The 24,407-nt window shown below is 37.6% G+C and overlaps 1 protein-coding gene across 2 annotated transcripts in view; it reads right to left on the reverse strand.

The window, feature by feature from the left end:
- Positions 1–24,407, reverse strand: part of FMN1 (formin 1) — a 236,426-nt gene that overhangs the window by 105,458 nt on the left and 106,561 nt on the right. For both annotated transcript variants that reach the window (XM_025197756.1, XM_025197755.1), the window contains one exon: positions 12,876–12,963. In XM_025197756.1, the coding sequence (XP_025053541.1) occupies positions 12,876–12,963 (88 nt within the window). The remainder of the gene's footprint in view (positions 1–12,875; positions 12,964–24,407) is intronic.

The raw sequence follows: 24,407 nt of genomic DNA on the forward strand, positions 1-24,407 counted from the left end.
AGGGAGATGGGCATCAATACATTCCCCTCGAATGTTTCAGTTTCATCAAATCAGCATTTTCCAAGATAAAGATGTTCAATCTGCAAATTTCCAACCACTGCAATAGAAGGTCAGAAACTACTGTGTTCAGCAGGTATTGCTCTTCTCTCCTTCCAAAAAGGAAAGGGGTCAAGATAATTTCTAAGGCAGATCTGGATTTCATGCCATTATTTATTTCTAAGATTTTTAGCCTCACTACCATTTAAATTTAAGCATTGAGTTACTACTGTTCAGAACTAAATCAGTCTGAAGGCATCAGGTGCACTCTGAACTGAACACCATCTGTTAATAAATTCAGAAACTTTGGAAAAGATTAAAGAACTTGCATTTTCTTTGAATATAAAACATGTTCAGGCAGAGAAGTTTCAGGTGCTTTGAATAAAAATTATTTCTTTAGATTACAATGGATTTATGAATATTAATAACATAATCAAAATTAAAACTTCAGCAGTTTCTTATGTGGTCACTGGATTCCCATTAACTGGCATCCTGTATCTCTTCATTTCAGCTACATTAGATTTCCTCACCTTTATGTGGGAAGAATTGACCAGTGGTGATTTAAGTTTTAAAAAGCTCTTGCCACAGTTGCCATCCACACTGTTTGAAATAGGCAAGGCTCACATCTTTAAATAATTATTCAAAAGTAATAAGTTTCTCCCTCTCTCTCTCCTACCCCACAATTTTACATTGTGAAATTAACCAGCAGGCTAGTAAATTTTCTTTGTGGCAGACTAATTAATTTTATTAAAAAGGCCAATGACATTTAGAATGCTTTAAAATTTTGCCTGTCAATTATGATTCCATCTGTTGACATTATATACTGAATAAAGAGGAGTAGTAAAAGGAGGAAGGAATTATGAATGGAAAAAGGTAATTTTTACTTCTATTTTGTCACCAATTCTGTAGAAAAGCAGCCAAATGGAAACAAACAAACAATCAAGCAAACAAACTCCAACAATCCTGAAGAGCTAACTATTGAACAAATATACAGTCCTCTCCTTTAAAAAATACCATTAGTAATGAAGACTGTCAAATCATCTCTCTGCCAAGGCAAGGTATCATCTATTACATAACATACACTATCTACCATATTATTTAATCCCATTTCAAAGGGTCCTAAGAGAATTCCTGGCCCATCTGGGGATACACAACTTTGTCTTTTCAATTGCTTTTTATAATATGCACGAATGCATAATTCAAACTGGAATATTAGTTTGAAATGAAGAAATCTATCACCTTACAATGATTTAGGGAAGATAATTGTAACTAGTTCTCTGGTTGACAAAGCGTAGAACTAAAGACAGACCTAAAATATATATATACAACAAATATGATAAATTGTGCCTGGTAGTGTAAAAAAACAGAATAGTTCAAGAAAGATAAAGTACAGTCAGCACAGGCATTATATTAGTTTTGATATTTTTGCTGGGTAGTTTATTGGATGGTAACAGCATTTTATCACTAGCACTTTTCATTTTATTCTAAATGCATATACTAAATACTACTGCATAGTTGTGTAGCAACAGTTATGATAACTAATTATATTAATATAAAATGATAGAATTAAGCCCATCACTGAGCCAGAAAGGTTCAAATACAATAATACATTAAATAGATGCATCTAACAGTTAAACTAATAACACACATTCTAATATGCAAGTAAATGTAAAACTGAATCAATAATAATTGCTAATACATTTCATCAAACAAACATGATAAGATTTTATACTTCAGAACAGCTGATTATTTGTATTCAATAACAAAGAAATATTTTCTTAGTTACAACAGCTCCAATCCTACAGTTTATTGCCAATACACAGGCCGACTGCTTTGTTTGCACAGTAACAACTGAACAGGGACTTAAGGGACAGATTTTTTTCAAGTTATTCAGACATGTAAAGGTGCAAATAAATTTATAGTGAAATTTTCTCAGCTTATTAGGTATCTATCAATGCTTGAATAATTTCAATAAGAGTATTTATTCACCACTGAAATCTTATTAATTGATTGTATTCATCTTCATAAATCTAAATATCTTAAACAACTTGGCACTGTACTTTTCTTTAGTCACAGTAAACAGAGTTAGCATCATGTATGTTGGAAACACTGTACAAAATGGAGAAATATACAAGCGTGCTAACTGGCTTTGTTTCCTAAAAGAATTCAGATTCTGGAGAGAGGGCTGACACCTCTACTTGACAGGTATAAGATATATGGACTACATAGATCCTTCTTAGATGAAAACAATAAAAACAGTGTGCTGCATAAACCAATCTGAATGGATACTATCTACAAATATTGATTTCAGTTTAAGAAACAGGTATTCTTTTTATTTTTTCTTTCAAACCAGGTGGGCAGAAACACCTGATCCTCTTAAAACAAAAAACAGAAAAAAAAAAATAAAAAAAAGAAATCTACCACCACCTAAATGTGAAAATCAACAAACCATCTAACTTGTCAATCGGTTATTTTAAAAACAACAGTATTTGAAACAACCAAACCAATCATTTCAGCAAAATACTGTTAGCTTAATTTAATGCATTAAATTTCATTATACTGAGACTTGCATGTAGGTGCAAGTTATAAATGTAAAAACCATAAAGCAACAACAGAGGCTCCAAAACAACTAATAGCTACTGCAATATCAGTCATCATTGGTGGCGTTTACTTTTATCTTGCTTTCTAGTTAGCTGCCCCCCTTACACTGTCAGTTCAGTTAGAATATTTCACCTACACCTCACAATATGTCGAAAGGAAGCAGACTCATGCTGTGAAAAGCTGGTAATTTTATTGGGTTCCTTTACCTTTAAAAAATCTGTTACTTGGCCAAGTCTGGTTTCTGAGCTCCTTTTTCGCAGGGAAATTGAGGCAAACATTTTTATGTGGCCCTATGGTGTCTGCTCACAACAAGAAGAATTTATATACACAAGGATCATTAGCGCAGTGTTGCACCCATTAGTATATAATAACCGTCAGTGAGGACAAAAAACAGATCAGCATCGCACATTCAAACTAACAGACATGCATAAAAATACTTGCCAACTACATTTCACATGCAGAGGGTATTCTATGAAGTATAAACTTTTATCCAAAGTTTTAACAGATTTACTTTTTTCACCTATCCAACTCCACTGTAAATGCTTGGATTTTTTTCTATTCTGACACTTTATTTTTTCATTCTAAAAGCTGACCTAAGAAAACCAGGGCAATATTCAAAGCATGCCATGAGCTGTGCACAGAAACTTAGACAACTGTCGATCTTTAAGATTTAGTACTAAAGAGATATTTCTTTCCTCTTAACTACCACTGCTTAGAGACATATTATGTACTGCCAGCATACTTAAGCCTGATTATAAGTGTTACTATTGCACTTTACAGGGTATTTGACTGACAAAAGATCTGCTAGCAAAATGTATCTATTTAGCAGCAGCAAAGCAGTTAATAGGACACACAATTTAAAAATGTGACTAAAATCATTTTAACAACAACAACACTTTAATAGTCAACTGGAATTATGTCACAACTGTTCAAGGTTATATCTACTTGGCCAATGAAAGACTTAATTATTTAATATGGTTAAGTACTGGAAATAAAAGTTTGGTTCCAAGGAAAATGAAGCCCATCTTAGGAAAATTTGAATGAAGATGTTTCTGATTCAAGTCAATCAGAAAGTTACTTTGTTTGTTAAGGACCAACTTCCTCTTGGCAAAACTGCCCAAACATCTAAACACCTCCTGCTTATATTAGACAGATTGAACTGACACCCTAAACTTATTTAAAGGCTTTCTTCAGCATCTCATTTTCTGTCATATAAATTTGTTAAACGATTTATGATGCAAAGCACCACAAATATAATGTGGGTTTAGAAGGTTAGGGAAACTCAATTGCTGCATGAAGTCATGAGCAAAAGACTCTGGCACTAACGTTAACCTAACCACATCAGGCTCGATGCCCCAGGCAGATTCACAAAAAACATATGTTATAAATTATCCAGAACAAAGGAAATAACTTTTAAAGGAAATTGTTTCCCAATTTCTGAGATGTGTACATATCTATCTCCATATTGCACAAATAGTAATACATACATACAACATGCTACACACAGTGAAGAAAGTAAGCATTTACACAGTTATCTAAAACAATATAGCTTTTAATCATTTTATAATCTGCATTACCATTTTGATATTATTTTGCTTGAAACCACATTAAAATTACTTTTTTTATACTACATGTAGGATCTGACTCAGGATTTCCAAAGTGTACAACTTAACCTAGAAGCATTTTAATTCTAAAACACAATAAGGAAAATAATATATCAGTATGCTTTGCAGAATTTGGTTGAAAAATGGTATAGGAGTCAGGAGTTCTGGACTCTGTGGTTATCAGAGAGGTCACTAAGGGCCATATCCACACAGGATTATGGGCAAAACACTGCTGCTAATTCCACCTGAAGAGGAGCTGGGGAAATTTTTCCATTTTGTAAAGAGGAGTGATACCAATGAACCACTACATAGAGGTTTTATGAAATTTATTATATTAATGTTTGTAAAGTGTCTTATGGCCCCCACATGAAAGTATTTAACATTATACATACCCATTAATATTATACTTACTTATAGGAAATATGGTATTTAAGCATTCAAGCAACTTTGCCTAGTTATTTAACAATTTCCCTGTTTGCTAAAGTTTAGAAATTACCTCAGGAACTCTGAAGATCTCATATTTGATTTCTTTGCTTTAAATGGAGTGCACGATGTCTATAGGACGGTGGAGGGGGGTTTGGGTAAATTAGGCAAACTAAAAGATTGAGAAAAAATGGTAGTCTTGGCTGCTTTCCCACCACCAGCTGAAATGGATGGGAATGTGCACTCCTACACAAATATTTGAGAGACACAGTCACACCATCAGACTTTCCTTGAAAAACAACCATACCAACTGCCTAAAAATTAATAGCCAATGGCTCTCACACCTCAAAATAAAATATCTTTAACATAGTGCTTTGCATAATACATAACTGAAGGTATCCCAGGCAGTGTATTTTCTATACTTTTCCAAGGCTCACAATCAAAGAAGACAATCTAACAGATATACATGGTTGTGAAGGACATACGGTTTACTGGACCAAACATTTGAGAAAGCATGCCATTACTGAGATCATTTTATTCTACTCCAGTATGTGAATAATTTGTGAGTCATATTGGGTACAGACAGATGTTACTCTTAAATTGACCTAACTAGGTTAGGTCAATCTAAGTGCTTATCTATACAGATACTCAGGAAGGTTAGATTGAGCAAAAAATGGCTGGTCTAATCTTAGTTCACCTGAGGAACTAAATTAGACTGGAATAAGGTTAGCCTGATCTAAAAAAATGTTTGTACACATTTGGGGTGCAGGGCTGGGAAAGCCTAGCTGCTCACTCCAGCCTTGGGGCTGCATTCTTCCTAACCCGCATGTTGCCAGGCTATTTTTAGCCCCCTGACTCACCACCCCTGGATAGCCATTCCTCTCAGTGGACTTGCCAGCCTCCTGATCCCACCAACCCGCCAACCCGGACCCGCCAACCCCACCCCATGCACCTGCTACTCCCCTGATCCCACCTGTCTCTTGCTTCACTCCAACTTACTTAGACTGGGTTCCCCATGAGGCTCCTGGTGAACATGTACACTAGTGGGATCCAGTCTGTGATCAGTAACTATCAGTAGATCAGCAACTATGAACATGTGCATGTATCTGTTGTTGCCTGGCTTTCTCACTCCTCAGGCAAGTGGAAACTAGGCATGTATCATATGCTGTGGAACAAGGATGAGATATAGGGAACTTGTGCTGGTGGCCTTGGCTATGTTACTTATTGCCTTCTTGGCTGGCCCTTGTACAGAATACATGTACATATCTTAAGTCAACCATATAAATATATGATTCTATAGATAAAATGGGTAAACCAGCAACTGTCAGGATACTATCACACAAGGTTCTTTGCAGTTCTCTACAAAAAAAATGGTATTTTGAAAACATTCAGTGCAAATACTTGATGCTTAAAAATCATACAGGGGTGTAGGCTGTAGACATGTTGGTCTAAGGACATAGGCAGACAAGGTTATTTGGGTGAATCTGATATCTTTTATTAGACCAACTTAAATAGTTGGAAAACATTTTCTTAGCAAGCTGTCAGGTTTAAAAACCCTTTATCAGGCTGAGGAAGCATCTGCAGTTGGTGTGTGCTCTTCCTGGATGAAATGAATAGTAAAGAGGCTAGAGGCTGGTATGCATGCAAGAACAGCAGTCAGCGAAGATGTAAACTGAGGGTCAGTGGGTGAGAGACAGGTGTGGGGGGAAGGGGGGAGGTGAATGTAGCAGGTAAATAGTGGAGAGGTACCTGGGGAGTCAGATGTCAGGCAGGTTATAGTGTGTCATAAATCCAATGTCTATATTTAGTCCATGATTTTTTGTATCCAGGAGGTTGATGCAGTGAAGTTAATAGACTCATCTGTGAAAAGTGTTTTGTAAATTCCCTTCGAGGATTAGAATTGAGAGATTGGAGAGAGAGTGGTTTTCTTGTGAGAAATGTGCCCCCACAGGTAATTGGGTATTCTTGTCTTCAATAGATTTTTGCTGTACGTTCATTCTGGTGCCAGTTGTTGCTTGGTCTCTCCCACATATTTTCCATCAGGATGGTGTCCTGATGGAGGGTTTTTAAACCAGAAAGCTTACTAAGAAAATTTTTTACAGCTATTTAAGTTGGTCTAATAAAATATATCAGATTTACCCAAAGAACTGTGTCTGCCTAAAAATCATACACACACTTGATAATTAGAAGCACTATATCAAGCTATGGAAGTTCTTTATGGTTTTGATTTAATACTGAAAATGATACAATAGATAGGATAGACTTTTTACTGATTTGTAAACACTTCTGCTAGTTAATGTAAGATTATTTTTTACTTTTATTTTCAGTTAAGATACTTTTACTAATTTAAAGGGTACCTTCCTCATGCAGTAATTTCTAAGCAGAGGAACAGATTTAGTTTCGATTTAGCATCACAAAGAGCATCAACTACATCTTCATATGTCTTTATTCCTTTTTATTTAAAAAATCTTTTAAGAAAAGAAACAAAAAGAAGCAGTTTATGTCTCATAACTTGGCCATGACTTATTTTAATTTATTACAAAACATTTCTTGAACTATCTAAATTAAAATGAAGTAATTGAACGAACCTGTTGCCTCAGGTTTAGTATGTTTTTCTTTTAGCAGCTTTTAGACCTTCCAAACAGAAAAGAAGGCTAGATCCTAGCTCTGATAAGTCCAGTTTAATCTTTCTACCTAATCTTTCTGGGTGTGCGTGATTTACATTTCAGTGGCAGCCTACCTTGTAACACTTTTTAAAAAACCTCACTACAAAGTTTTTATCAAATAAGAAATGCAAAATTTTAAAGCAGAAAAATCAGTTACATCTATCTCATGTTGGGTCTCCTCTTAAACATCCAACAGAGGTAGTTGAATTAAAGCAGCATTTTAACCACCTGAGTTGTCCAGTATTATGACTGATAGAATAAATTTTACTCCAGGGATAGCAAAGTAACTATTCTTTCTGAATGTCTGTGATGATCTAGTGGATAGGGTAGGGATTAGGGAGATATGACAGAAATGTTGTAGAGAAAATATTTTACCTAAGCTCATCTCATCTATGGATAATTAATTTTTTCCATCATCTGCGAAGTATGCCCATAAGCAGCTAATTTAGTTAGTTATTGAAGCTGAGTATATTTTCTAGTGTGCAATAAATAAGTCAGAGCTCCCTTGGTACCATTATTATGTTGGTCCCTGACACTTTGATTTAATAATTGTAATTGGTGCTCCATCTATCATATTTATTGAAAATTAAAAAAACCCCTAGTTTTCAAAAAGAAAATGCCAAAAGATATAATGCATTTTAAGTTAATCAGTCATTGGATAAAATCCTAGCATTGTATATGATTATCAATTGCAACCCAGGTCTTTTTGCTAGCAGAATATATTCACCCCTGGAGCAACCACTACTGTGCACCACTAGACTACAAACACATGGCTTACTCTCTCACTGGCCCTATGAATCCTTGCAAAATGGAACAGATTCAACAGGAAGGGTGAAGACAGTCCTCACCTAGGAACAGCTTAATAACAACAGTCCAGTCTAGTATCCTGTCTCTGACAGTGGCACGAATGCATGCTTTAGAGGAGGGCTATCCAACTTCTAAGTCCTCAAGGGCCACACCAATGGAAGCTGCTTACCACTTAGACCTCACCAGTTGAGGCATGGGCCATAGAATTGGTGATGCACATGGACTTTCCCCCCACCCCTCTTGCACCGTGTGTTCATGTGCGCACCTGTACTCTCCCACCACTGAACTGGGAACCTCTCTGCCACTGCACCATGTGCCTACACAGACAACCCCAACCACTGCACTGTGTGGACATAACCCCGCCTCCCTGGGCAGCCCCAGGGTCACTGTCAGCTCTTTATCAAGCACACTGTACTGCCCCGTCTCCTGGGGCGGAGACAGGAAGTGGCAGTCGGAGGAGGGAGGGTGACCCCAGAGACTTCAGCTCCTGTTGCCATTCAAGTTAGTGATCCATCTGACCTATGGGCTGCAGGTTGCCAGCTGGATAGCCCTGCTTAGAAGGAGACCATTAAATTGGGTATATCTAGAATGATCTATCCCATGTCCATTACCCTCCCTGGAATCTACCATCATTGATTCAGAGATGCCAGAGGATAAAAACAGTGCCACTGTCAGAGACAGGATACTAGACTGGACTGTTGTTATTAAGCTGTTTCTCAGACTGTTCTTAGAGTCTTGGAGTCTGCAGTTAGGACATTTTTTTGGGAGGAGGGAAATGAGGATTTTTACTATTTGAGGCAGAGGATGACCTGAACCCAAGTTTCTTTCATCCTGGCTTAGGGCTCTAACATATTTCTACTGTATAAAGCAGGGGATACCATGGCCACCTTCTGCTTCCTCTTGCCAAACAAAGCAGTGGCCATCAGTGTTCTGTGAAGAGTCTGATTCTGTAGGCATGCTTTAAGCACAGGCACGGGGATACCAAGTTTGTCGATCCCTAGTAGGGTTTTGACATGAAACAAGTGCTAACATGCTTGGCAATGACATGATTGAGATGATTCTGGGCATGCATAGTGGGAGAACTTTAGGTATCTAACTTGACTGGCTAAATTGCAGACACCTATGGATTTAAGTGAAGGATTACATAATTGGATCCCTGTGTCTAAATACTGTTCAAATCTCATTTTAGGCACTTAGATCTCTTTGTGGAACTGGACTTCTACCTATTTTTGCCAGTGATTTGTTGAGCAAGGATCAAAGTGGTGAATTAAAAGTAGCAGGGATGGAATTGGGGAATAGCTAAATCACAGCAAAGAATTGTTACTTGCTCCACCCTGTTACTGCTGAATACTGATATTGGAAACTCTGGGACACTATTGGGACTGAGTAGGAGGTGGGATTATAAGATATTGGGGCAGGCCTCTTACACATGCACGTACAATTAGCAACAAAACTGAATCCACCTGGTCATGAAGTAAGCTGTAATATTTTAACAACCAAACCACACAGACAGCTATGAGCCACAGGCTTCCTACCCCTGTTTAGCCAATTTAGAATTACATAAACATATTGGCACGCCCCAAAAGCGTCCCACATTCACATTTATTTTCAGGGTTAGGAAGAATTCACTAAGCCTCCCCCACAATTTTCACAAGATTTTTAAAAGTTATCACAAAAAGTTTCATAACATGTCTAAACTGTTTGATTATCATCACCTACTACTAGAAGCCTTTGATTTTTAAATGTAAATGAACAGTCTGAACAGTCCACTGGAAATGGCATCTCTTTGCAATTGTCTTTGTGCAGTTCAGCCAACAGAAGAAAGCACATATTTTGAGTTTTTGAGAGCATAATGGAAACTAGGCAAATCTTTAATTAACAGAAAATGACTATAACATAGCAAGCTAATTTCTATGCCTCCTCACCTCCCCATCAGCCTGCATAACTGAAATATTATTTTTATGCTAAACAGTTTACTTAGTGGTTATCTCTGGGTTGTCAATGGTCTAGCTTGTACCTTGAGAGTGAGAAGGCTATTTAGTCACAGAGTGTGAACTTCACTTACTTAGAAACATCTGTGGGAGATTCCCTCCTACAAATGTGGCTGCTGCCTGTTTGTTGGCTAGTTATCAAATGAAAACTGAAACATCTGCACACCAGACAGCCAGTTACATATGCTGCCACTGCTGAACTATCTGAAGAATAGGACGTATGCTCATTTCTTGACTTAAAGTGAGTGGAGATGTGGATGTCTTATAAGCAGAAAGCTCACAACCTCCTTATGAACTATTTAAGTATTCTTGTAACTGCTCTTTTTTATCTTTTGTCTAATTTTGTTTGCTTCTACATGGATGTGGCAAGTCTTCATACTGTAGTAGCATTAGTGTTACCACATATATTATTAGAGGATAATTTCTTTAGGCAACACTAGGTCTATTTTTAAAGGGTCTAGTGCTAGGTGAATCCAAGAAAATTGGAGTATTATAAATAAATTTTGGCTTGGTTCTGTTTGGTTTGTTTGGTCATTTATGCATGGTGTGGAAAATATATACTTTATAAACCTTTAAAAATAATTATCATTCCTTCCACAACCTCACCCCCCACCCAAAACAAAACCAACCCCCCATGATATTTGGGTTATAGATGACAGATTACTACCATGAAATGGTCACCATTCTGAAGGGTCTGAACTCAGGAATATAATATCATACCAGGGCACTCATGAGACTAGCTAGTCAAAATATCTTAGCAAAACGTATTTTGTAGTGAACAATTTTGTTTTTTGTCAAAAGTGAAAAATTTTACAAAACTACATTGATTTTGATTACATTTTTTCAACCCAATTTTATTTATAACCACTTCCAATAAAACTGGGTATTTTATTTTGCTTCATTCCATGTTCATCTGTTCCAGTTTGAGTTACCCCTATAGCTGGTCACCAGAGACCCCTAAATTATCTCTCAGCTGACTTTGCTACCCTGCAAGAAGTAGTAAAAAATGAGTAAAAAATTATTAAAACATTTTATTTCAAGTTTTGACAGAAAATTCTATTTTTATGAAAAATACAATTTTTTTTTGCAGACTAGAAATAGAATTTCTATTTCTTGTCTGCTTCATGAATGAGTTAGTTTATAAAATGGCCTTTTCCTAGTTAACAGTTTGAAATTAGGAATCTTACAAATAAGTAAATCTTTTATCAAGAGGAAAGGCTCCGCTGCAGTAGAAAGAATGGAATAAAATCAGGTAGTTAAAGCCAAGCCTGAGAAGCAGGCTGAGAGTAGCAGCACGGAGAAGAGGAATAAGCATTGAGCATAACCATTACTGTCAGCATTATAATAGGTATAAGCTACCTTCATTTAGTTTGGGGGTCTGTGAGATTCCTAGGTTGTTGATATTTTTTTTAACCAGTAGGGTCTCCACATAGCTCACTATTAATAGCACCAATATGATTTAGAGACATAAAAAACTCATCAGTGCTCTGACGACATCTATAAGACATATCACAGCATGAAATAGGAGATCATGAAAATGTCTCTCAAGACACTTGTGTTAAGATCTTCACAGACTTTTTATGTTACAGCTGCTGCCCTTTATTACTCTTGCCAGCAAACTATCCACAAAATTCATAACTACAGCTAACACCCATCAGTATGATATCTCTGACACACTACAGGCTGGCTCAAAGTTTTGTCCCTTCTGTTTCTTCTTAGAGTCATCTGTAAGGCCCTGTGACATAATGCACATATGGTTTTTTTTTTAAATGCTAAAATATCCCATTGTTGTTCTAAAATTAAAAATAATCAGTGCCAGCAGCAGCTGAACACCCTGCAATACCCTTGAATATCAAATTAGTGTTTGCATGTCATGGAGGGTAAAGAATGGCAAGAAAACTGACTTCAACTTAGTACTTCTCAGAACTTGTTCAGTGAACATGTTTTTTTCCCCTGGTTTTAATATAGGCTCTTTCTTTAGTCTTGTTTAGCTAATAACACAGTTCCTAACTGATCCACATATCTTGAAAAATTCATATTTATAGACATATAGTTGGCTACCAATGACAGAACTTACAGAAAGAGTAGTTTCCTGTTTCAAAAATATACCACCCAGTGTTTACCTCTCTGGTTGTCATAAGGTTTTGGTATTTTCAGTATTGGATATGTTTAATATATTTATACATTTTCATATATGTATATACCAAAGCCAAAAATTTAAATCTAACAAATGTAGAGCATTCATTTGAAATCCCAAATATTTATCTGTAAATTCTCCTGAGCTCCCTCAATGGGACGGGTTAAGAGGGAACGAAATATAGAAAGGAGACAAGATAAAACAGCTCTGAAAGAACCCTGGATTGGATGTAACATGTAAAATGGAAAGTCAAATAATTAATAGTGCAAAGAGCCATGTTTAAATTTCAGATTAAATTAGATCCAAGTCAAATAAGAAAACCACAAGAAATTATTCATTTGAATGAACATTGCTGGAAAAAAATATTATTATATGCAGCTCATATAGAAAAGAGTTAATTTTTCTTTGGCGTGTAGGTTGTAGCCGTGTTGGTCTAAGGACATAGGCAGACAAGGTTCCTTGGATGAATCTGATATCTTTTATTAGACCAACCTTGATGAAAGATATCAGATTCACCCAAGGAACCTTATCTGTTCATTTTTCTCTGGAATTCTTTATTAGTAAAGGTATGAAAAAATAAAAGGCATACTGAGATTGGTATAACACTCACCTTGTTGAATATCCTTCATTTCCAGATGCAAACTGGATATCAAAATTCCTACAGTTTGAGATCTCTTTCCATCCAGCAATTTGATAATCTGGAATGAAGAAATGAAATGATTTTGTGGATCCAAATGACTAATCTACAAGAACTTTTGTTATTGGCAAAGAGCTAAAAAGCTGATTTGTGAGCTGAATTTAATGTTGCTCAACCATTTTTATTGATTAAATTTGAAATAAAGCTCTGACTAGCTTCAGCAGGGGAAATTTAGGATGGAGATTAGGAGAAACTTTCTGACTGTCTGGGTGGTCGAACACTGGAACAGGCTACTAGAGAAACTGTAGAATCTCCATCCTTGGTCATCTTCAAGGGCAGGTTGGATAGACACTTGGCTGGGACTATCTAAGCAGGGATGGTCCTCCCTTGAGCTGGGGGCTGGGTTATATGACCTTGTGAGGTCTCCTTCAGCCCTACTTTCCTATGATCCCATAATCTTCTCTTGGCCTTGTACACCTATGAATATAGGTGACAAGATAAATGCTAGTTCAAATCATTTAAGCTTTAACATAGATTTCACTTCAAAAGAAACTGCAAATCTTGGACTGCACATAAAGGTGGTAATGCAAGTCAGTTGGAAACATTAATTTATACCAGTAAGGGAAGATCATCCGTTATTTGTTACATTATACCTACTAATAAGGGGAAAAAACATTATGGCCAAGCTGGTCTTTTGCCATACTAGGTAGTCTTCCTGTGCATCGGGATGGTTCATTCTTGCACCCTCAGTAAGGTTTCTTAAAGTTCAACCAGCTTTCCTGGACTCTTTTCCCCCTCAGAATGCCCTCCCAGGGATCCTGCCCATCAGTTTCCTGAGTGAGTTGAAGTCTGCTTTTATGAAGTCCAGGGTCTATACTCTCCTGCTCTCCTTCCTTCCTCCCTTTCCTCAGAATCCTGAACTCAACCATCTCATGGTCGCTGCTGCCCAATGTGCCATCCACTTCTACATTCCCCACTAAGTCTTCTCTGTTTGTTCCCAGATCAAGAAGAGCATGGTCCCTAGTTGGCTGCTCCAACACTTGCAGTAGGAAGTTGCCCCTAATACTCTCCAAAAATTTCCTGGATTGATTGCACAGGGTTGTATTATTCTCCCAGCAGATGTCAGGGTCACTGAAGTCCCCAGTGAGAACCAGGGTCTGTGACGGGGAAACTTCCACTAGTTGTTTGAAGAAAGCCTTATCCACCTCATGTTCCTGGTCTGGGGGTCACCCATAAGGACCTCACCCTTGTTGCTTTCCCCTCCGACCCTAACCCAGAGACTTTCAACAGCCCCTGCCTCCAGTTTCATACTTGTTTCCCAGGCTCTGTGCATTCAAGTACAGACACCTGAGATAACCAGCCAATTGCCCTACTTTCTCAGGAAGAATGAGAAGACATCCCCTGTTGCCACATCCTGCTTGTGCTTTCTCGACTTACCTGGCTACCTACTTCCACACTTAACTCACTATTACTAGTAATAATGCTTAGCTCTTACATAACACTTTTACTGGCATATCTCAAAGCCTGTTAAAAAGGAGGTCTGTATTCTTAAACCCATTTTACATATGCATCATCAAAGCCTGACCTGCTTTAATCTGTATTTCAATAAAACTTGTGAGAGTAAATGTATAACAGGTTCACAGTGTAGAAATGTATCCTGAGAAATTCTGTAAGAAGTTCAATTTTAAACTCACCAGTTCACCCAGAAGTACCAAAGGGATTCAAATGTAAAATGAAAACAGTCACATTTTCCCAAAACTCAAAGAACAAATGAGTTTTGTTCCTCCAACAATTTTTTTTAGTAGCCTTGGCAATGAAGATGACAATAGAGCTGTTTATTCCCATGCTCTGAAGTGTCTTCTGGTTTCATTCTGGGTCATTTAATAGTATAGTCACTCAGCCAATCAAAAATATAAAATTGGAGGTGCCATGGCACCATGGGATGCTTTGATGTCTCATGGGTGCTGTGGGGTGCCACACAATGTTAGCACTGTTAGATGTGCCATCATGATTCATAAGATAAACCCAGAGTTTTCAAATATGAATCCACAGTGTTGAAAATATTCTGACCTGTTGTGGTCTTCTTGAGTTCTTTGCAACAGACTAATTGCTTTATTAATTTTCTGTAGTCAGTATAGAGTAAAAACTTAAGAGCTGACATTTTCCGAAGGGTGCCTTAAGCCTATCAAGAAGTGCCTTGAGTTTAAAAAGGTTGAGAACCACTGGGCTACTAACAATTTTGTCTGACTAAATGCACAGTTAATTATTATTTATCAAGTACTAAACATGTGCTTGACACTTCACAAACAAATAAGAATATATAGTGACTCCAACAAGGAAATTACAAGTTATTTATGATTCTACAGTAAAGGCTCACTACACTATTTAATGAAGGCTTGTTACACTATGCATAACATATTTTATGCCAGCACTGCAAATAAAACATATCCTGAAAGTCTTCCCAGCCTATATTTATGATACTGTATGTTAGCTATTAAAAAAAGAATACAACGTTAATTTATTTTAAATGTTTTCTTGGAACAAGCCAGAATTCATGTTCTGAATTTCCTCAGCACACAAACAGACAAAATGACTTGGCTACAAATTACTGTATATGAATACTTTGCATGCATCCCCTCCTGTAAAATGCGACTGTTCTAGAGTAAATGTTAGGGAGTGCCTAGTTTATCATGGTCATTTCTGAAGCTGTACACGAGTTTGCTGAACTTGGCAGCACATTAACTTCTAACAGGGATAATTATAGGCTCGAGTAGTATGCAATTTGTATAGCATTTACTGACCTCCAAGTTGACCCTGTCCAGGGGCAAATTCATAGGTTGTCATAAACCCCATTAGACATGCCTAGTTTGAGGCAAAACTTTTCCAGACTATACCTCATACAGACAATATGATATTTGAAACCAGTACATTAGGGTACTTCAGAAAATTGTTGATATGCTCTCCAGATATGATCAAATAAACTCACATTGCTAAGCTAGTTTTCCCCCCTTGTAACTTCAGTAAAAAAAAAATTAATGCTACATAATTTAAATGAAAATAGAGGTTCAAATTGTTTAAAAAACCGCATAGAAAAAATACACATGGTCACAATTACCAGAGACCAGACTAGACTCAGACTACCTGAAATAGCTCCAGCCAAACAAAATCTCTGACTAAAGACTAATATTTTATTCATTAGATATCAAGGAATGGCACCAAGAAGACAGCAGAATAGCTTATGTGCAATGTTAAAGTATGCTAAAAATCCCAGTTGTAATGCTATACATTTACATTAGAAATGTTGTCATCATACTTTGGAACCAGTGAGGAACAAGAGAATTCTGCAACTCCCCAGCATATAATCAATATTAAAAATAGGAAATATTTAATTTTCCTTTAATTATTGCTGACTCGGGGGAGGTTTGTGTTGAGGGAGTATAAATATGTACAAAAGGTAGAAAGAGAACATATTCCTACTCCAGGTCAAGAAAAAGCACAGAGCAATTAAATAGGAGTTTGCAGAGACAATCCTGTTACATTTGTTCTATGTTTGTAAAAGATAACCTGGCACTTATCCCTTCTCAGCAGTTTGGGTCTTGCCTGTGGCTGACAGTGACAGGTAAGCTTCTTATATCCTAGCTGACGCCAGTTGATGCTGTTGTGCCAGCTGGCAAAGTTGACTGAGTATTGGACATGGCAGCCAGCTGTCTGCCTCTCCTTTAGAGAACGAACACATCATTGAAATGGACACAGTGTCTTCTGGCCCAATGACAAGAATGTGACTGTTGCTGTTGCTTCATTCCTTATATCTCTTGGTCCATGATATGATTTGTCCTAAGTGGCGCCTACTGGCTGGCCATTTTGTAATGCTATTTGGCTAGTTAATTTGAGGCAAACACGTGTTCTTTTTATGTTGCTTTGCTATTTATCATCTAATTTACAAGTGAAGACATACTGAAGCTTTACTATATTCATATTAATTATTCTGTCATTACCATCAAAAGGTGCTATTCTAATGCTGCCAAAAATATATCCTGGGTGTGTGCGTGCGTGTGTGTGTGTGTATATATATATAACATATATATATGTAAAGTTTAAGTATTCTATCTAACTGTTATGCCTCCATTTTATCCAGGACACTACTGCACAGAATTAGTTTATTTTAGTGAGTAAAAACTAAATCCTTCCCAATGTTGTGGTGCAAGGTCTTTTCTTATTTAAATCCATAAACTAATATTTTGGCCTGTAAATCATAGTGTCTAATGGCCACCTTCAGCCATTAGTTTGTTTTTGCAGTGAAAAACATCTACTTATCAGGAGTTTACTAAAACTCTATTCAGATGCATATCTACGTATGTCCCCAGTCCGTTCTTCTGCCACACACCCTATTATATCCTGGATTAAAAAGACCATCTATTATCCCTTCTACCTCCCTTGCAAGCAGGGCAATATTTAACCCCCACATTTGAATATTTTGTATGATACTCGTAAGTCCTTCTGGAGGCATTTCACTTAAATACAAAACGATGAAAGAAATCTACTATCTTAAAAAAACCCCATTTTAAATGAACAAGCAAATGGCATCTCCCCAAAATAACAGAGCAGAGAAGGAATGAAGATACATTTATCTCAATATTTGTTTTATCATCAAGTTCATAAAAGCACCAATATAAACATTTCATAGCTATGTCAAAGGATATATTCTATAGCTTACATGAGATCATATTTATAACAGTGGAAGACAAGGGAATGTTGTGTACACTCTTTTCAACAGTACACAATACAATGCACTAAGAATAATGATAAAGTAAAAGCAACTAGGAAGAGCATGCACCAGAATTTCATTCCATCTGCTCAGCTTTGAACGCTGTTTATTGCCCCTGTGCAGAGGTGAAGGCAAATCTTATGTTTCAAAACCTGTGAAATTGCCATTCTGCAATATCTGCTTTTCTTGCGGAAACACAAAATGCATTAATTATAGTTTCTCATTTACCAGATAGACAAAAAAACTTGCTGACAGATATATCCCTTTTACTTAAAAAATGCTCTTCATTCAAAATATTGACACTCATGTTAAATGAGAACACATGCTAATAATTACTTGAAGCCAGTTAGAGATAATAGACAACAGAAAAGCCATTATCTTTAATGTCTTTCTGTGTCTTTGATATGATAATCATTGCACTAAAGGGCCAAAAAATGATTGATGGACTTTCATTTAGATCATACACCTGACACAAATTACTTGACATTTCCCCCCCCCCCTTTTTTTTTAAGATGAAGAAGCAGTGGCATCAGGTACTTCCAACTATACTGTTCCTTGAACAAGCATGAAAAATACTAACTTCTATTAGGATGGCTACTTTCCTGAAAATATTTAAAAAATATGGTGAAAAAAATACCACTTTAAAAGACATCCCACTTTAGCATGATCAAGAGGTAAAACCATGCACATTTTATACATTACATTGAAGTATGTATCTTTCCTAAAATATTTTTCTCAAGTTGACATAACATTGCAGTTTAATGCCTGTGGAGATAGTACTTTTTATTGCCTTATTTCTACCTCCCTTTCAGCTAGACACCTTTGACTTTTCCAGTTCAAATCAAATCTTGGGTCCAAATACTGGTTCTACAATGCACACAAGGAAAGGGTGGCTTTAAAACAGTATACTTGTGTCTGTGAGATTACAAATGCTGTGTGACTTAGGTATGTTGGGGGTAAGCTTAGGGTTGTGTGAAACAGACCCTATTCAATTCAGATCTGGCCTGAATCAGGGACAGCGATTCGATCTGTTGATTCAGATCATAATCCCTGATTCGATTCAGCTGAATCTGAATCTGAAGATTCGATGCTGATTCAGTGAATCAGAGATTCGGACACAGGCACAGCTTTAAAACTTTTTTTCTACATACCTTGAGGTAGCAGCATAGCTTGTGATTGCTGTGGTGCATGGAGCATCTCACAGGAGCACAGCGGGCTCTCCAACATGCTTGGCAGCGAATTTGGAAGTGGACTGGAAGTACCTCCGGTCAACTTCCGGGTCTGCTGGGGAGCACGCTGGGGGCCCCTCCATGCCTCCCCTGGCTCAGTGATCAGCTGCAGGGAGACCCCAGGTGACCCCCCCACCCCCCCCCGAGCCAAGAGGCACCAGTCACCAAGCTGGGGGGGGGCACCGGGGAACCCCCCAGCACACTCTCCAGTGAACCCAGAAGTGGATTGGAACTATGTATGGTCCACTTCCGGGTTCACTGCTGAGTGTGCTGAGAGCCCCGCTGTGCTTCTGTGGGATGCTGCATCTGCCCCAGCACCACAGCATTCAGAGCCCCTGCTACCTAGAGGTATGTAGAAAAGTCATTTAAAGCGGTATCTACATCTGAAGCGCTGAATCTGTCCAAATCTTTCCAAATCGATTTGGAAGGTTCCAAATCGATTTGGAGAGATCAAAGGGCCCTCCGATTCAGTTCAGATTTGGAGATTCGGCCACCGAATCAGGTTGAATGTCCGCTAAATTGAATCAGGGACTGAAGCTTCACACAGCCCTAGTAAACATGAAAACAAGAGACAATGCAATTTGGTGTGAGAGAAGAACTAGTATCCTTAGTCTATAATTACGGACCTATCCAAAATTGAGATGCCATCTTGTTGTTTTCAAAGGCATATCGTGTGGCCAGCCGTAATTTTCATGGGCTTATTGTGATGGGGATCTCCCATGCCTCTAATTGGCTGAGGGGCCTCAGTGGCCCAGCCCCTCACCACCTATTGGTTGAGGGGGCTGCCCATCATATGGCCCCACCCCTTGCTGCTGATTGGCCAAGAAGGCTGTTCATTGTGTGATTCCGCTCTTGGCTGCTGATTGATGGAGAAAGGTCGGATCACACAACAGGCAGCCCTCTCAGCCAATCAGTGGTGAACAGTGGAAGTGGCTGCCATCTTGGCTGCTCCCCTTCAATCCTTCTCAGCCCTCCCTATGGGCTGTGCAGCCAGGTCTAACGGCTCCCACTGGGGAGGAGTCAAAATTTTATTTTTATTAAGTGGGTGGGGTTTTTTTGCAGATTTTGCAGACATTGCTTGATTTAACAGACAATGCCCAATGTTGTAATTTCCATGAAGTAGCAAATTGAGTAGGTCTCTATGTATAATCTTTTAGATGGAGTCTATGCAAAGCTTGCTAGTCTATGTAAAGTTTGCTAGTCTTGAAAGTGTCTTTGGGTGAGGTGCAATGCCATGGGTATTTTTGAGGAGCTATAAACAGAGTATAAATCCATGACATTTAGGATATTCAAAGCAAACTAAGGGAGCAACCTAAGAGAGGGAATTGGGGTGCCCCAATTCCATTACAATTTAATGAAACTTGTGTTATATAGGAAATGCCAGCTGATTTTTTAAAATATGATACACATTAACTTTAGTGCATGCAATTGCTTCAAGTACATAAACATTTATGTACTTAAACATTTATGTGGTGAATCTACTTACAGTACATAAACTTTTATGCACATAAAATGTTATCACTGAAATTAATTGACCCTTTTAGGATAACTTATAACACTTATTTTAAATAAATGGGAAGTTTCAGATAAAAATATTTGTCATCATAGTGTGAAAGGTATAGGTAATATAATACCTACAAAAACTACATGCCAGAGTAGTAAAGCTAAAAGCTGAGCATTATAAAATATAGATAATATAGAAACAAGTGAAGGTAATATAAATAAAGGGTCACATTTTCAAAAGTACAGAAACCACAGTTTCAAAACTGATTTTGGTATTATGTTGAATTGGCTTTACATCTCAAGTTCCTAAATCTCTTTTTAAGTGTTGAAAAGTTTACTCAACAAATACATTCACTTAAATACTACACTTCCCACAAGAAGCCTTAACTCTGACCCATAGACATATAATTTCATCCTGATTTATGTAATGAATAATACTTAACACATTTTCAAATAGAGATAGACAATGAGACGACACTTTAATGCATCTTCAGTTCCCAAGCTTTCCAACATTTTTTTTTCCTAGATAGTAAAAATGGGCCAAAGATGGATTGAATGGTTATTTTTGGGCCAAATTGGATAAATGGTCATTTTTCAGGATGAAGAATAATCAAAAGCAGGGTCCTGCAGGAACTTGTGATAGGCCCAGTTTTGTTCAGTATTTTTATCAATGGAAATGAGGGTAATGTAGTGAAATCTCAAGCTTTGCACGTGATATTAAATTATTCCAGGTAGTCAAATACCAAGCTGACCAATAGGAGCTGAAGAAATATCTCATCAAGCTAAGTGAGTGGACAAAAAGATATCAAACCGCTTTGTTTAGTCTTCTGTTTTAATAAAGATACTAAACTTTTTCAATGAAGGATCCTCACTATTCATTAGTGTCCTAATCTTGATTGGAATCTCTAACCATGACTATAATTTGCATAAGTTATGATCATCTAGCTCATTGGGGCCAACCTTTTTTAGCAGGAACAAATTAGCTCTGTGTCCTCCCTGTGTCACTCTGATCCCCTTCCTCTGCCCAATCTGCTGCTCTGCTTTCTGCTCACAGCTTTGTACTCCCTGCCCTCCCTACTTTGTACGCCTTCTGCTTTGTGCTTCCTGACTTAGAGGGTTCCTATATTGCCTGTCCCCTATCTGATCTGATGTGTGCCACATACAGAGGCTGTCTATGCTACTTGTGGTTCTTGTGCCACAGGTTGGTTACCCCTGTTTCAGTTCACTTCACGCCAGTGAATATGTTATGACTTCCACTGTATAACAACATGAATTTAAGTTGGACAATATGACTTACAACTGAAAGGTGAGTGAGAATACAGTGGTTATGGAATCTGTTTCTGTCTTTGAAGCATAGTAAAAAGTTGGAATGAAATAATATCAGGTGTTCCTTAAAAGGAAAAAAAAAAAGATGTTGGTGTTTCTGGCCAGAACCAGCTGCTGAACTGCAGGAAAGGCTGAAGGCATTAGGCATATTCAACTTGGGGATGAGGCACACGCTAGCAGCAAAAATACCTGAAGGGCTGCCATAAAAGAGAAGGAAAACACTTTCTCTTCTTGCACAGAGAAGAATGCAGACCAATGGCTTGAAGTTGCAAAGCAGGTTTAGATTGCACAAAGTGGGTTAAACAGTGAGGCAGTAGAATAGACTGCCTAGGGAATCTGTGGAATCTCCATCATTGGAGGTGTTTAAGAAGAGGCTGGACAAGCATTGGTCAGGGATAATCTAGGGGTACCTATGTGTATGCTGTACTATAGGTCTTTTCCATGCTCCTGGGATTCATTGGCTGCCACATGGGACTGGGAATTAATGATTTTCCCTTCCTCTTGCTACATGCATGGAGGAGGAGTAAGTTTACCTTCCTTAAAAGCATTTGGTGTTGACTATGCTGAGGATTTGGACTGGGATGTACCAAGTAACTAGACACATCTACATGTACTTGAATTACTAAAAAAAAGCTATTTGAAAATCCGAAAAGAATTCCCTTTTAAATATTTTGTTCATATATTTTTGTATATTTGTTTTTAATATATATTTTTGTCCACAGAGCTCTTTAATTAAACCTACAATTCAGAATTTTTTTCAACTTTTACTTAACTGACAAAGTAATTTTGTATTTAAAGTACTCCTCTAAGCATTTCAAACAAAATGGCATTCTCCAGCAATCCACAGTACTACTTTGAATACATCTAGTTCTGAACAGTTTTTATTTTTTGTGAGGACATTAAAAAAAAAAAAGAATTGGGTAAGTAAAGCAAGGATTCATATTTAAAAGTAACATATATTTTAGATTAACCAAGTCAGCTTGTATAGTAAAGAATCAGAACATATCTTTCTTGAAGTATGTAAGGTTTATTTTTGTCAGAATGTCAGATGTCATGCAGTATTAATGTATTCTTAATACCCGTACCAGCTAAATGTCCACTGAGAAAAAGATAAATGTTTAATTACATAAATATGATTATTTTTAAAAAAGGAAACTAAGAAAAGTAAAAGGGTTTGGAAGAGGAGAAAGAAGGAGAGAAAATTAAAAAGGCAGAGCAGACTGTTCTATATGGCTCTACAGTAAGCTTTTCATTATCATCAACTGCACACTGCATACCATACTGCAGCTAAAGTGAAATACCTCCCCAATGAACTGCATGGAGCCCACCATGATTGATCCATTGGAGCTAGCTAGCAGACATCTGGGATTTCAGAGAGACAAAGGAAAACACAAGAATGTAGAAGGGGACGAAACTGTCTGTATATATTTTAAGTGCTACTGTGATCTGGTAACTAGTTATTCATCAGAGACCAATGGATCCTTATCTAAGAAAAAGCTTCAATCCTAAACCTTCACTTAAGGCCTAAATCTGGTTTATTTTACATTTTAATAATATAACTGACAAAACATTTAGTATGGCTGATGAAGCATTTTGGAAACTACATGTGCAAATACAAATATGTTTTTCTAAAATGTATATGTTTCAACACGAGATACTGGGCAAATTGCAGTACAAGGCTTGAGACTAGAACCCAGGAGCTTTGCCCTTCAAGGCAGCTGCCAGCTCTTTGATCCACAGACCTTCTATCACATGCCTTTCCTCCTGTCTCCACATAACTCTCTCTCTTGGCTGCCCAGAAAGGCAGTTTCAAATGGAGCACTGGAAAGGGAGTCTGGATAATACCCACTGTGCCATGTGGTAATTCCAGTACTGTGCTAGAAAGTTAGAAGTAGATACAAACATTCCCTGGCATAGAACCTGGGTGTCCAGCTTCCTGAATAAGTACCCTCACCACTTAGCTCTTGGGAATAAAACATGGGAGGGCTCCCCTCCTCCTGCAGAGTTTAACACCCCTAAGTTATGGGTTTCTATCTACCTGCATTTTTGTGACTTAGACACATGTATATTTCCACAATGCACATGCACAGGTAGCAACATATGTGCTCAGCAAGCACATATTGTACTGAGCAAGCTCAGTCTGCATGTACCATGTACATATATAATCATAATTATATGTCCACACAGATGGAGTAAAAGAATTATTACCTATATGTAAGTGCCATTTACTTGGCTAAAAATATGCTATTTAGATGCATGAAGGGAAACAGAAGTCAACCCTGAGTGTAGGTCATTTATTGTTAGCAAAAGCATAGCATGGAAAAATGTGCTCTAAGCAACCATCTGTCACCCTTCCTCTCCTCCTTGCTGCCTAACTTCTAGCTTGCAGGCTCAGGAACACTGTGAAGTAGAGAAGTGGGAAGTGCAAGGCATTCTGGGAATTTTGGTTCTCTAGGATGGCAGTGGAATTTGCTGCTGCTTGGAGGTGGGAAACTTTTACCCCATCTTTTTGCCCTCAAAACCTATGTGAAAAGGGCAAAAAAATCCAGAGGGGCCAGGTCTCCCTCCAGCTGTAGCAAATTTAACTGCTGTTCTATGAAATGATTCCCAAAACACCTGATGTTCTATGACATAAATTGTCTGCCCTAGCAATGTGTCATAGAGGCAGGCAGGGAGGAAGAC

The sequence above is a fragment of the Alligator sinensis genome, unplaced genomic scaffold (genome assembly GCF_000455745.1).
Source record: "Alligator sinensis unplaced genomic scaffold, ASM45574v1 scaffold262_1, whole genome shotgun sequence".
Taxonomy (NCBI): domain Eukaryota; kingdom Metazoa; phylum Chordata; order Crocodylia; family Alligatoridae; genus Alligator; species Alligator sinensis.